At 49.7% G+C, this 14,899-nt stretch overlaps 1 protein-coding gene across 3 annotated transcripts in view; it reads left to right on the top strand.

The window, feature by feature from the left end:
* The first annotated feature begins 2,264 nt into the window (after positions 1-2,264).
* DAPK1 (death associated protein kinase 1) overlaps positions 2,265-14,899 on the top strand; it is a 986,032-nt gene continuing 973,397 nt past the window's right edge. Inside the window, exons 1-2 of one of the 3 annotated variants that reach the window (XM_069625713.1) lie at positions 2,265-2,423; positions 2,969-3,145. In XM_069625713.1, the coding sequence (XP_069481814.1) occupies positions 3,084-3,145 (62 nt within the window). In that variant the 5' untranslated portion in view covers positions 2,265-2,423; positions 2,969-3,083. The other 2 variants (XM_069625714.1, XM_069625715.1) reach the window with 2 other exon arrangements.

Below are 14,899 nucleotides of genomic sequence, written 5' to 3'. Positions count from 1 at the left end.
AGTCATTTTGAGGGCGAGGGGGGTATGAATGGAAAAAACAGGGGTTTGGGGGTAACCCCCCAAAATAAAGAAACAAAATGTGTTATTTTGTTTATAGATGCTTTTGGTTTGTTGAAAATACATTTGTTCTTTTGTGATTTGTTAAAATCACATGTAGTCGCTGTGTGCTGGCTGGGTACCAGTTCTGGAGCTGCTGGAGGGTCCTCTGGATTTGGTATCTCCTTCTGTTCCCTGGCAGAGGTTTAGGGGAGGGATCTTGCTTCGCTCTCGGAGGGCCTGGCCTACCTTCCCTGGCAGAAGATGTAAGGCAGACTGTACCTTCAGCCAGGGTCCAATGATGAGTTCTTCCTTCTGTTTCTGGTGAAGCCTTCAGATGATCTGCCAAAAGAGGGGTGCAACCCTCTTTTAAAGCCAAATGGACCACATGGATTGGTGTAGGCCAAGCCTACCTCAATGAACCAATCCTGGGTCCCCACCAACAATCTCCTGTATGCGTGAGGTCATAACCAGAGTACTTTGCAACAGAAAAGGTAAAGGGGTGAAAACATGTAATACTAAGTCCCACCCATCTGCCTGTCAATTGTGGTTCAAAGGGTCTCTCTGGTTAATGGAGCTCTCTGTGGTTCCTGATTAAAGCAGCAGGTTTCCCTTGAAGCAGCAGCAAGACCACACTGTCTGGCTCCTGCAAACCACATCCCTGTACCTTATGAATGGGGTCCTCCTGCGGGGTGAACTACTGTAAACATGCAGTCCCAGACATGACAGTTCACTGTCAAGTGATACGTTGACATAGTTGCATATGAAAGGTTATTGTGGTTTCCTGTCTATTTTGTTAATCTCTGCAGCCAGGCCACATGTGGGCCTGTTTGAAGTACACTCTATTAGTATGTTCATTATGTTAATCATTGCCACCACCTGCAGGGCCCAACAAAAGGACAGGGTGGATCCACTGAGCCTTTGTTAATTAATCAGGCTGGCCATGGCAAGGGGAAGGTTTGGTCCTCCCCCTTTTGGAGATGTATTGTGCAGTCCTGTCTTATCCCAACTAAATATGACAGGGTGAACTGCTCCTGTAGGCTGTGTCCACCCAGAGTACACCATTCTATGCATATGTTGGGCGGTGAATATAGGAAAATGTGTGCGTATTAGCCTCACATTTTCCGGAGTTTAATCTAACTTTCAATTTAATTTACAAATTTCAAAAAAAGCCAAGGCGAGCACACACCCATTGTGCGGGTGGTCAAATTCCTCACACTATGAACTGATCTTAGAACCAGAACAACTACTGAATACACATCGAGAAAGTCACAAACAACATGAGCCTGTCACAAGAACAAGAGGGTCCTGTGAGCAGAGATAGCCGAGAACTTGAGCGTGAAGTGACATTGAGGTCTGAGGCAAGTGTTCACTCTCGTCCCTGTCGAACAAACAAGAAACCACCCAAATATGATAATGTTGTGATGGTGTGACCCAGAGCACTGTTTCCAAGAAACGAAGGTATGTGGACGGTGTGGTCTCGCGTCTCAGGCAAGATTTCATGAGAACACAGGGGGGACGGGTGCGAGGCACGCAGCACAGGGACACAGAGTGAGAGGAGCATGCAGAGCGCAGATGCTTGACTCTCCTCTCCATCCAGAGCAGTGCTGTGTCCAGGAAGTGGCCTGCAGTGGTACGTGCTACCCCGGGAATCGGATTGGCCACCCCATTATCCTAAACTATGACCATTGTGTGTGTGTGTGCGCTCGGACTTCATGCCACCCCTGCATAACTCAGTGCCCCACTTGGGCCACCCCAGTCAAAAGAGTCTGGACAGGCCACTGCCCCAGAACATTGAGGATAAGAACATTAGATATATGTATGTTATTGATTAATACTCTATTAATGATAAATAATAGAATAATTAGCACTAGGCACACGGTATTTTCTTAAGTAGAACCAGACACTACGCCGTGCTTCCTACCCAAGGTGTTTGCACATTACATATGGCAGGAGACATTATACACAAGATAACATAACACACAGTCCTTTCTTGTATACACGTGCCCAGCATAAGGGTGGATGGGCTTCAAATTCCTCTAATACGCCCGCATCGTATCACCCCACTGCCAGCAGCTGTGCGTGTGCACTGCTCTCTTGCCCCTTCTTCGAGCCGGTCCGTTCCCTGCGCCTCCTCTGCTCCCTACCTCTCTGCTCGGCGCCCTCCCTCTCCCACGCTCCGTCCCCCGCCTCTTTAGTCAGGCGGGGCGCCCGCCTGCCCGCCCGCGCTCCTCCCCCTGCTCGCAGTTCCTGGTGGCGGAGCGGGCAGCCTCCTCCTACTCCCCTCTGTTGTCTCGGGTCGCGTACTGCCCCGGACGGTGTATGGTGCTGCCTGTGCTGCACCCCCAGCCCACCGGCGGCTGCCAGGCTGGGCGCCGCTGACCCGGGTACGGCCGTCATCCATGTTGTGTGGTGTTCTGCATGCACGCCGCTGGAGTCGTACCTGCCGCTGCCTGCATCCGGGAAACCCGGCCCGGTTCACAGTCCAGGGCTGTGTAGGCGATGGTACGAGATACCGGGCTGCCTACACCCCGGGGTACGAGTGGGTGCAGGAGCCATCGCTTCCCTCGCAGGGAGCCCGTGGTGGGGTTAGCCGTGCGGCCACCGGCACGGCTCTATCTTGCTCCGTGCCCTATGCACGTATGCAGTTGACCGGGCAACGGAGGCAGCCGTGCATTTCACGCTCCGAGGGTTTTCTAATTGCCGGGCTCAGTCCCCCCCCCCTCCTCCCGCGGAGCCCAGTGGAGGCGCAGCGGTGGCAGGCGGCACCTGCCGCTTAGCCCCGGGCTTGACGGCCGCCTGCTCACAGGTGCTGGGCTGGTGGGTGACCCCGGGCGGTGGGGGCGAGTGCCGCGCGCCTCTGTGCTGAGCCTTGTGCACCTTTAGAGGAATCCGCCCCCCCCCTCTATTAACAGGGTCTTGCTTCTTGCAGGGGTGTTGAATTCATGGATTGCCGCCGCTGGATGCTGCCTGACTGAGGGTCCTGGGGCGATGCTGCTGCCCCCCGGAGCCGGTGGTCTTTGTTGCTTGTGAGCGAGGGAGCTATCATGACTGTCTTCCGACAGGAGAATGTGGAGGATTACTACGAAATTGGAGAGGAGCTCGGCAGGTAGGGGACCCCGTTTTTATTCTTGTTTCACCATGTGAGCTACTCGACTTGGATGGTCTCATAAAATGATTGGGGGCTGGGGGGGGGGGGAGCTGGGCCCTGCTCGCGCACACAGCAAGGAGTGGAAACAAGCAGTGGGAAGCCACTATTGGCTTTGACTTCAGGGCAAAAGGCGCGCATCATTTGTTTACGACCAAGTTTTCAATTTGAGGTGTTTTCTTATTGGCTGACATCACCAATAAGTCAAAGTCCCGGGCCTGTGGCTCAGTGGACTAATGCATCCAACACAGGGGCCTGTGTTTGACCTCATGGTCACCGGTTTGAATAACAGCAGGTCCACTCAGCCCTTCATCCTTCAGTTTTAGAGGTAGATGAGTTTCTATTAAGTTGGTTTACAATACATGTCTGTGATCTGTGAATGTTGCCAAGATGCTCCTCTGGGGGTTAATGCGCTGCACTACAAATACAACTGTTGGGTTAAAGTGTAGTGAGGGGCGAGAGCGAGCTCTCCTCTAGTTGGATTGATCTGCAGCGGACCTTTCCATCCGCCTCGAGATGAACACAGGTGTCTGACAGTCTAAAGGATTGGTTGGTCTTGGGCAGGCTAAGCAGCAACTGGTACACAGCGTGCAAGGCCAGCACAGACCTCATGAGACTAACTTTACTAACCCTTTCCATGGTGTCTATAATAAGCGACACGCTGGGCTAGGGTCTAGTAGCAGGGGTGTTGCTAGGTCTTGAAAAGACCCGGGGCTTTACCCCACGCCCTCTCCCCCCATCCTCTATTCCCTCGCCCCTAGCATCGCCTCTGTGTCTAGGAAGCGACAGTTCAATTAGATGTGTTACTTTGTGCCGCCTGCGCCATTTAGGAAAAGCGACCTTTCAATCAAAGCAAGAATATAGCAGCTCAGGAGGTGAGGGTGCGTGCAGTTTTGATGGTTGAACCACTGAAGTCGCTATACGAGGCTCCCTCTGTGAATATTTACGTGTGCGCGCCAGCTGCCCGAGCCTTCTATGAGGGGGCGCTCGGGGCGGGCCATGGTACATTTGGATTCCCTCACCCCACCGAGTATGTGTTTGTGTGACTTTAGAGTGTGTTTTGTGACTGCCCTCTCACGCTTCTACGCTGGTGATTGGGTGCAGTACAAGGCCTAGTAACGCCGCATCGCACATTGAGAACAGAAGATGAAAGGAGGGGACGTTTTGTATTCTGAGCTGATGGCACACCTTGCACTGCAGTCTTTGGCTGAAAGGGGTGGCGTTTTTACTCCGACACCTGCGGGAATGTCTAAGGTCACAGCAGAGGTCCGAAAAGGGCCATGATTTGGTGGTTCTCATAAAAGTGATGGAGGGTTGGGCTCCAGTTAATAGCAGGAGCGGGGGGGCATGGGAGTTGCTAGGTCTGGAAAAGTCTCGCGGCTAAGCTGATGTTGGGACTGGGGGCTAGCTAGTCTTTTGGCTGTAGCTCCATCTATCGGGGGCTACAACCAAAAGATCAGGGTCTATAGCCCCCTTAGCCTCCCCCTAGCAACGCCCCTGGCAGGGGGTTGGGGGGGGGGGGAGGTCAGAATGGGAGCGAGGGGCAATGCAGATGAACTCGGCGCTAGTATGTTAGGAGCTGCACGCCTCCTGAATAAGGACGCCCTGACTTCAGCTGCATTCTTGGCCTTGTAATGCAGGGTGCGCGCTTTTCAAATCCCCCTTAAGTATTCTGGAGTTTGTTGAAGGACGTGACCTACTAGAAGCCATGTTTGACCAGTCCCAAACCAGCTTTCATGCCACCATGGCAATGCCCTCTGACACTCACCCTGCCCATCGCGCTGCTCGGGATGCGCCCTTATAGGTTGTAGTGTAAACGGATCGATCTGTAAGTGACCAAACTCCACCACGCCCCCTCCGCCCCCTTCACCCACACCAGGAAAAAACACACTGGCCTTCGGTATGAGACTGGCCTTCGGTAATTCCTTTGGAATACCTTCATACTAGTTTTCCTTATTTATTTATTTGTATCGCGCCGGAGCCCGCAGGTATCGGGGCGCGTACACAAATTAGGAACGGGACCACCATGTTATTTAGTTGGGTGGGCTGGATCGCTTTACTTAATACCGTTAACCGCACTCTCAACCCTTTGGGTCCATTGCGGGCATGGGTGTCATTTTAGGGGGGCAAGGGTGTTTGCCTTCCCCCAACTTTTGTGGCACACCGTTTTGTCCCCCTCATTTGGCAGGGGCCCCTTTCCTTTAGATCCCATGCCCCTCTCCCCAACATTTTCAGTAAAGTTACTCCTCTGATTACGGGGTTAACAGGCAGTTACTCCTGTTTTTGGACTAGGTAGTCCTCCATCGGGTTTCTGGCAGCTTTACTAGTGTGCACAGTACACCTGCAGTTGTAAATCGTCAATTTGTGGCAGTACTTTCCTTCTAAGCTCTGATTGCGCCAGTGCGATAGTTGCGTTATTTGATATTTGTATAGCGCCTGCTGCCATTCTTGTTGCCTCGAAGCGCTGTGGGGTGCAAGGCCCTTCAGAAGAGTCTGGTGTGTGCAAACATGAAAATAAGAGCCTAGCATTGCCTGCAAATAGTCATTAGAATTAAGTTGCCTTTTCAATGACTGTCTGAGATGACAGTGTCGAGGCCTAATAAAATCCAGGCAAGGCGCTGTATTTAGGCGCAGGTAGGACTGCCTTGTCAGTGACTGGTTGTATTGTTTGTGGTGCTCCACTGCACTCTACGCTGCAGCGCAAGGGGCAACCGGGTGTGATCAACTCAGAGGGCTTCTGTCTACAGTTGAGGGCTCTGCTACACGTATGCAGCACACTGAATGGCATGCGTTTCCATGCAAAGGACATGCATAATCGTCAGATCCATTCAACGTGTGTCTAGCGAAGCGCCTCTCTCGTCTTTTCGGACCATGTGTGCTGAAGAGCCATGCTTTCCACACGCCATTACTTCTGGCAGGAGGTGCTATACACATATAAGAGTACATAACCTATCCTTGGCACTTTTGCATTTTTGTATCGCTGCTTTATTAACTCAGCTAGCCACATAAACGTTTGATTTTTTTTTTCTCCAGTTTGTTAGAAAACATTCTGGACCCTCTCCCCTTCATACTCTTCCCTGTCTTTTGTCGTGGGGGGCATTCTGCTAGGTCACGTCCAGCGTCCCTGCAGCTGAGCTATACCCCCCTGCTTTATCGATCGTCACCGTTGCTGTATGAAATGTTCTTGAGGTGCTGCTCGCTTGCAAGGCGTGGCCATGCTTGTGTGTATAGTGTGCGTGTATTTTGGCGGTTCACTCGTTTCACGTCCTGGTTCCCTTATCTGAGGTCTGGCCTTGCTAGCCGTCAGTGTGTACCAGAGTTTCATTGTCCTGTGGGGTTGCGACGTCATGACCCCACCCTTGTGTTTTGGCAACATGTTTTGCGTTTCTTTTCTTTGGCATCGTATTTATAGCTGCTGTAACGTCTCTCTTGGAGTCTGCGCCTTATGGTTTTGTTCTAGCAGCTTGAATCAATTTGGTTGGAGTGGACTATCCATGGCCTTGCAGCCTCGCCTTGGGTTTTTGGAGGCAGCAGATCTTTTTGTCTGCTTGTGCCCCAAGTATGTGGCCTCCAGTGCCCCTGTCTTGGTGCCACCCTTTTGCGGCTCCTGAGTCCACCTTTGTCGTGTTCTAAAGAGGTGGGGACCCGCCTTTATGGCTCCATTAGGAGTTGGGTGCGACTCTGGCTCTTCAGGGTTCAAGTGTGCCCCGGCTAATGACTCGGACACCTCATCAGCTGCCCCCCCCCCCTCGGCCGTTCCGAGTGTTCGGTCTCCATATCCTGGGCTGACCAGTCTGGTTTATCTGGATGGTCTTTACCTTGAGTTTGCCACACCTTGTCACATCTTTGTGGCCTTCTACGTAAACACTTATTGCAAACCTGAGTATCGAGTCATGGGAAGCACTTCTTGGATTTTGGGAAATACTTAAGGTCTGTGCTCGATGGATGGAGTGGTAACCATTGTATGCATGGAGTGATTCTTTTTATGCCACCTGTCCCTAATGGCACCCAGCTCGGTGCTGTATATAACGTCCAGTTTGCTGGACACTGACTTGATTTCCCCCAGGTTTTAGCGTTGGTGCTGCTTTCCGTTTCAGAACTCCACCCGGTGGCTTAGGCGACATGTCTGAGTCTCCATGCCACTGTTGCGACCAGAACAATGGTGGAAAGGCAGTATGGGACCAGCACATGAAGGGCGTGGCCTCTGTTGATGCCTACTTTTCAGTCTGAAGAAAACGACGAATAATGCCGTAATTTTAAAGTAACATTTTCTGTATACTTTCAATTCCTACACTCTACGTGTTACACGGGGGGGAATCCCAGCCAAAGCATTGTGGCCCACAACCAGGTAAGGGCTATGTGTAGTGAGAGGGCTTTGTGCCCATGTAATCATGTGTGAATTGGGCAATTCAGAGTGGTGTGTGCATATGCACTCTGGTCCCTTACTCCTATTCTGAAAACGCCCTCACTGGGGCCATTCACCCTTCCCATTATCCATTTGCAGGAGGTCGAGGGATCCGAGAGACCGTAACACAGTTTCTGGTTTGGGGGGTCAGCTAGGTGGTGGTTCCACTATGCGAAGCGGTTCCAGGAGACTCCCAGCTGTAAAAGACACTAGACCTTGAATGAAAACAATCGCTTCTCCCACAGCAATGATGGTAAGCCCCGCCCCTCCCCACACCCTACTCTGGGACATGACTGGAGAGGCAAGGCGAGGTGGCAGTCCCTGGCCAGAGGTTGTGAAGCTCAGTTTGTAGCAGCGATAGAAAACTTCCTCCAGACTGGCCCCTCTTCAGTGTAGAGCAGCTCCTTCCTGTAGGCCACTTGGTTCCTGGGACTCCAGCAGAAGGTCCCTAGAGTCCCAAGTTGCAATTCATGGCAGTATCCAGTATAGCAAAAGGACCGGTTCAGTGGGTAGTCCGCCCTGGGATTGTTGAGGAACAGCAGAGGTTCAGGTCTCAAGGACAGATTTCCGAAGTCCACCGATGGGAGGACTGCCATGCAGGTGCCACTGGTCTTTGGGAGGAGGTCACTGACAAAGGTCTTCTCAGGCCACAGTGGACTAAGCAGAGGATCGCTGCTAGAGGGCTTTGGGAATGCTGGACGCTTCTGCTGCAGGTATCTGGGTCCTCTCCACTCTTGTCTTCTCTCTTAGGATTCTGGGCTGTCAGCAACTTCTAGAAAGGCTCAGACCTTCTGTTATCCCAAAAATCAGGCTGATGGTTATGCCAGGTCTACAACAGTCCTCTGTATGATGAGTCTAGCCCTAGTCCAGGTGCTACTCGCATACTGAGTCTTGTCTGAACTTCAGTCTGTCAACCGCAGTACATCCTTGTGGATCTACAATACTGACTGGGACTGACACTGAGCTCAAAAAGTCACTAATATCTTTTGAGGTCTCCCGTATTGGCATACCTCTCGTAATATTTCCAACATAGAGGCACAAGTCACTTCCTGTCAACCCTGTGTTTCGGCCCAGTGTCTTTGGGTACACAGGTTGACGATGCGTCCTCCCTTACCCCCTCCTGCCCCCCCTATTTATCCACAGCCTTCATCAGGACTTTGCAAGCTCTGGCTACAGTTGGTTCGGCGACTTCTGAACCCCCTGTTTTGTGTGTACACGTCTGTGGTCTTTCACATGGTGTATAGTGGATCCTTGCTGTAAACTGATGAATCCTTTCTTCTTAATGGATACGTTGTCCATAATCCCTCCGTCTAGATGAATGGAGGCTCACAATGTGTCAAGGTGTCCCGCCTGTGTGACTTGCATCTCCCGGGTCCGGCGTATGTCAATTCTGGTGCTCCCTTCTCCGTGATGACCTGCTCAGTGACATGTGTACCAAGTTATTTGTCATTATCAGAGGGAAACCATTTCCTCCTCTGCGTCACGCGGAATCAGATTTTTTCCCACACTGCGCCACATGTCAACAATAGGAAGGATCTGTGAAATTCATGCTGGCAGTTGCTGTCCACTCATTGATAATCGGTTACCCCAGGCCTTCCAATCAACCGACATCCACCAGGAGAAATGTGTATTGGAACCAGACTGTCCCAATCAACGTTTCAACCAGTTGCGGTCTCACACAGCACTGACCCTGAGTCTTAAGCTGGACCCGCACCCCCCACACACCGGCATGCCCTTATTTGGATGTTTCCAAGCTGAGCTGGTAGGAAAACTAGAATAAAAAAATGTAAGGCAGGCATTTTGGGTATATGGTACCCAAAATGACATTAATGCCATTTTTATTTTTCTGAAATAGTGGTGATAATGAAATTACTGCCACTTTTTACCCGCACCGCCCAACCTATAATGGGTCCATTGTCGCCTGACCATGCACATTTCAGTGTTGCCTAGTTGGGACCAAGCCATTCAAAGCTCCCTGCATGTAGCATTTTGTAAACTTGTCTTAATTGCAGCCATTCCGAAACGATACGAATTAAAAGGCGAACTTCCAATAGAAAGCAACGTTAAACCAATCCGCCGAGATCTTTCACAGAACTTTATTTTTTGCTTCATGTTTTTGAGGTTCCAGTGAACGGGTCTTGAGGCCCCTGTGAGCGGGAAGGATTGGCCTTGCCTTCGTCGTACCTGCTACCTCCACCCCTGCAGGGTTAAACCTTGCTTTAATGAGCAGCATCTAAATGCATCTCCTGGTTGGTGCACGTTCCCTGGTAGACCAGACCTACCTCTGGGAACCATGAGCTAGAACATGCCACATTGTGGACTTCAACATGTTGCCCATTTTATGATCTGTTTAGCTGTAATGTCCGCTATTCTACTTCATATGCATTCCTGAACCAAGCCTATATTGAATAAGTATGCCTGTATGCCTCCAGTTGGCCTGGGAAGCCCAAACGAACTCCTGGTAGCTGTCGGTGTGATATTAACTGGACCCTACTGGGCTATAAGCAGGAGATAAATAGCTGCCAGCGATTGCGGCCCCTTCTCCCCTGTGTAGAAGGGAAGCAGCCAAGTTCAGCACTCACAGACTGTTCAGCAATAGCGGAGCGCAGCGGCTGCCTTCCTGGTGCAGACTCCCAGGTGCTGTTCGCTAGCAACTTCTAATCTGTATTTCCTCCTTAAATCAGACCAGACCCTCTTGCAGGTCAATGGTTGGAGCTTCTAATGTTTACGTGCACGCCCCCCCTTTCCCCTCTCCCCTCTAAACTGGTGATTTGCCTCTCTGGTCCTCCACCTCCAGCCAGTCACATTCCAAAGAAGGTTGGTAGTTTGCAATAGTGGCAGACCATTCCGAAATTCCCCCTAGCCTACTAGTCAGATGCACTTCACCCAGACCAATCTTGAACAGGCTTTCAAGATCCTTTTACACAAGCAATCCGAGGGACCCCGCACCCCCATTCTGTGGGCTTCATTGAGCCTTCGTAGTCGCCCATGGATGAGTACTTTGTGATGCTATGTGAAGGTTTTGGTGAGCACGTCCAAGGGTGACCGAGAGCGGAAGGCTTTCTGGAAAGGTCTCTGCCTGGTGCTTGGAGGGTTCAGTAATTGGTTTTGCACCTGGTCCATAGCTGGGCTGCACTCCCGGATAGTTTGCATGCACGCAGCCTATGTTCTTTTCCAGCGATGGAGCATACCAGCTGTGAGGGGCACAGTAATTAATCTTTTTTTCATATAATTAAGTGTGTTTGTGTTAAAAATGTAGATTTAGACAACCATTGAATATCCGATGCCTTTGCCTGCGCTAATATGATTGATGGTGTGCTCGATTGGCAGAGATGAGGTTTGTAAATTGAATTTTAATTGTCCGTGTATGGACTCTGAGATGATTTACGACCGTCTTGTATGTTTCTATTAGTAAGTACATAGGCTGGCTTTGGCTTGGGTTCCTCTCCGACTTGCTTCTAGGTCTGCGAGGGTCTTGCTGGCTGGCGACTCCAGATTGGACATTGAGCCCTTCCCAACCAGCGCCTGCAGAAAAACTGAGTTGAATTTAGCATACCCCATGCTGGATACCCTAAACTATTCCCCTTCACACTGTAAGGCTTGAAATGCTGCAGTAGGCAAAGGTTTATCACCATATAATGGAGGCTGTAATTATAATTGGTTATTTATAACGTGCTTAATGTCCGGAGGTTTCTAAGCACGGACCCGTGGATCGAACCCGTGTTGCTCTGCATAGTCTTCCAAGATGAGTGCATTGCCCCTGGCCTATCCTCCTGAGACTGTCCAGTGCTACGATACCGGTTGTCTGTTTCTGATTGAGTTCTTCTCAAAGCTTTCTTTATTGTTGCCCCCACCGCTTTACTAGCTCATCGTAGTCCTGTTGGTTTTAGTTTAGTTGATGCACTCCCCCCCCCCCTTTTTTTTTAATTTTTTTTATTTTTTTATTTTTTTTTTGTGTTCATATGCAACCTTCTATGAAGCGCACTGACACAAGGCACACGGTTTAGACCTCTGAACAGTGCTGGGTTCAGCTCGAACTTTGAACTGGAAGGAAATGGTTCAGGGGCCACCCTGGAGGTGCTCTTTGTGATGTAGGAGGGGCATGCACCTGCCAGGCACGATTCCCTATTGTGTGTGCTAATTATGACGTTCCAGTGCTACTAATTCTTCTCCAAAGGGCAGGTGGATGGATGGCTCTGGTTTAGAGGAGGTAATGGCTTGGGCGAGTCGGGCGCGCCTATAATTACCACAGTTATCTGTATGTAATTCATCCCTGTGCTGCCTCGAGTGGAGGAAAGCCACGCAAGGCCTGCCTTGTCCCTGTTTTCAAATGTTGGACGAGGGAAAGTTGGATCCTTTTAAATTCCCTCCTACTCCTTTCTTCACTGCAAGTCTGCTACAGTTTTCTATTAAGGGTGTGTGTGTAATTATATTGTGTAAGATGTTAACAATGCTTGTAAGAGAAAACGGGCTAAAACCTGGGGGTGGGGAGAGTACCCATCAGCCCCCTCCCCACAAATCCTGTCAAGACTTGGTCAGCTGCTGTGCACACTGCTTGCATATAACCAGTTGCGTGTCCCGACTCTTGACTGGGATGGCCCAAGTGGGGCACTGACTTTTATGCTGGGGTGGCATGAAGTACCACAGCACAAGGGCACATAGTGATCATAGTTTAGGATAATGGGGTGGCCAGTCAGATTGCAGGGGTAGCACTTGCCACGCCAGGCCACTCGCTGGACACGCCACTGCTTGGAACTACCAGGTTTTGACCCTACATTGCTTTAGGGCGAATGCCTCTTCAGGTCTTAGTAGTGCTGGCGGATGAGCCTCTGGAACACTCCGATTAAACGAGCTGTTGGCTTTAATTTGTAACGGGGTCATATATAGTCTTCTGGGTGCATTGTTCGGAGCATTCCTACTTTTCCTGATCTGAGGCAATCCCCGACTCGGCACAAATGACCACATGCTGGAGGGGTGATCGGTAAGCGGCGTAATCCTGTGCCGTACAGCGCACGACTTGCCTTGATTGGTTTATGGTGTTCATATCCCACTTGGAGCATGCATTGTTTTATTTTTTTCCTTTTTTTTGTTTTTTTTTTTTTTTCTTCCGAGATTATTTTTGTGGGATTTAGGACTGAAACTGCTGCATGTGTTTCGAAGAGCAGATTTAATTTGCCCCCACAGCCAAGAAGTTATTTTCTACTGCACTTGTTTGTCCTCCAGTTGGCGTGAGACGGCACTAGTTCCATGCTTGGTTCTCGGGTGACACGAGGTCACTAATGGGCACGGTTTGTTTCTTTCTATTTGTTTGGGAAGTCGATATGTTGCGCTATAAGACTTTGTGGTGCATTTCTGTATGTTCGTTCTCTGGTCGGTGCAGTTTCTTAAATGGTTGAGGGGGCAGTTGGTGAGAGCTGTTGTGGGATTTTTTTTATGAATGTGCCGGCTAGTTTGTGTGCTTATCTTGTTTGTTGTTTTGCAGGCCCTGCTCTAGCAGACCTTTCTGGATTCCATTTTGGCTTCAGTGATTATTCTGTCTGTTGTTAAAGCCTCCATGTTTTGTTCGTAGTCCGTGTTTCTAAAGGCAGTGGATTAACGTCCAGGATTATTGCTGAGAAGTTATCTGTTTCGGATTATCCTAAGTTCTGTTCCCCTTTGATGCCCCAAATTGTGTGGGTTTGTATTTTGTTTTAATAGTGAAGCAGATATTGTGTCATTTTAGCATGTTTTTTTAATTCCTTTTGCAGGACATTCGCATTCAGCTTATTGTGGGGCCCTAGATAAGGATCGGTGGGATGATATTGTAATGAGACAGCGCGAACCCGTGAAAGCGAGGGCTTGTGCTTATCCGCTCAATGCTTGGTTGACCATTTCCCCAGATACACTACAATCTTGGCCACCAAGCCTTCTGACCAGGATCCAATTGGATCACCTTTCTGTAAACTAATGTTAAGTAACCTTGCATCATTGCAAAATGCCTAAAATGTTCTCCATAGATTTGTAAAGTTGATGCACAAATATTGAGTGAGGGGTAATTTTGGGATGAGTCGATCATACGTTTGGGGGAATACATGCTGAGATTTTCCTAGACGGAGGTTCCTGCCTTGCCAGAGTGAATATCCGGGTACGGTCATTTAGGTATGTTCTACTTGCTGCTGATGGGGCTGTCCTCGATTGGGGGTTCATCATCGTGTTTAATAGAAAGTGTGTGGGGGGGGGGGAGTACCAGCCATTGCTGCCCTAAGATGTGTCCATCTAAGACTCTGCAGCTGATGCTTCAAGATAAACTGTACTGTTAAGTATGTTAAGTAGTGGGGCCAACAGAGACTGCATGTGGAATGCTCCAATTTGATGGTTTGTTTCATAAACTGCAAGCTGTTTATGAATTAATGGCTATGGTGCAAAACCCTGTGATGTGGAACAAATGCGAGCTATGCACTCGGCAAGTGTTCTGCCAATGAATTTGCAAACCTTGGAGGCCAGAGTTAACTATGTTCCGCTGCTGGCAACATTCATGGTACAAAATTCTACTAAGCAAGGAACTCTGTCGAGACACCAGCACAGATATAAGGAGGTTATTATTAAAAGGTGGGCCTTGAGGCTGGCCATCAGCCACTTAAAACGGGCCTCGGTCTTGTCTACAGCGTGGGGACATTAAGGGGCAAAGAAATACCTACAAGAACTGGCTTACTAGTCATAAGATAGAAATGGTCCAGAAAGATGCAGAGAAAATGCTGAGAGCTATAGATAAAAAGAATGAATAAATTGGAAATCTGGTCCATTATTAAATAGACAGGAAAATGTGGGACGTCTTCTCAAATAAATGGAGTGGCAGAGGGAGCTTGGGGCAGGTTCTTCAGTGTTCTGTTCGCTGAGCCAGTGTCAAAGAAGGGACATGCTCTTCAACCATCTACCTGGAGTCTGAATTGGGACCGTGAAGACCTAGGCAATCTGATGAAGCAATCCAAGGCTTCTTGTGCTCCAGGGCCAGATGACCCATCTAATGTGATGCTCAAACAAAACCCTGAACCGTGGGCTACAGTTCTGGGCATGATTCTGGAAGATGTCTTGGTAGCTCGAAATGTACCCTTCTGGTGGAAGTTGGCAAATGTAATCCTGATATTGAAGAGTGGCGACAGGGAGGATCTGAGTAACTATAGCCCTCTTAGTTTTCCCCCATCACGTCTATGTGCTATCTTACTGCTAAAAAGGTTAGTGGCATGGTCGAGACTGGTGGCAAGACATTTTCCAGTCCAGGATTTGTTGGGGGGGGGTGGGGGTTTGGCGGACATCCCCCACCAATCTTTTTG

Source organism: Ambystoma mexicanum, chromosome 6p (assembly GCF_040938575.1).
Source record: "Ambystoma mexicanum isolate Mex_15411 chromosome 6p, UKY_AmexF1_1, whole genome shotgun sequence".
Taxonomy (NCBI): Eukaryota; Metazoa; Chordata; class Amphibia; order Caudata; family Ambystomatidae; genus Ambystoma; species Ambystoma mexicanum.
This window is presented reverse-complemented; position numbering and strand designations above follow the sequence as displayed.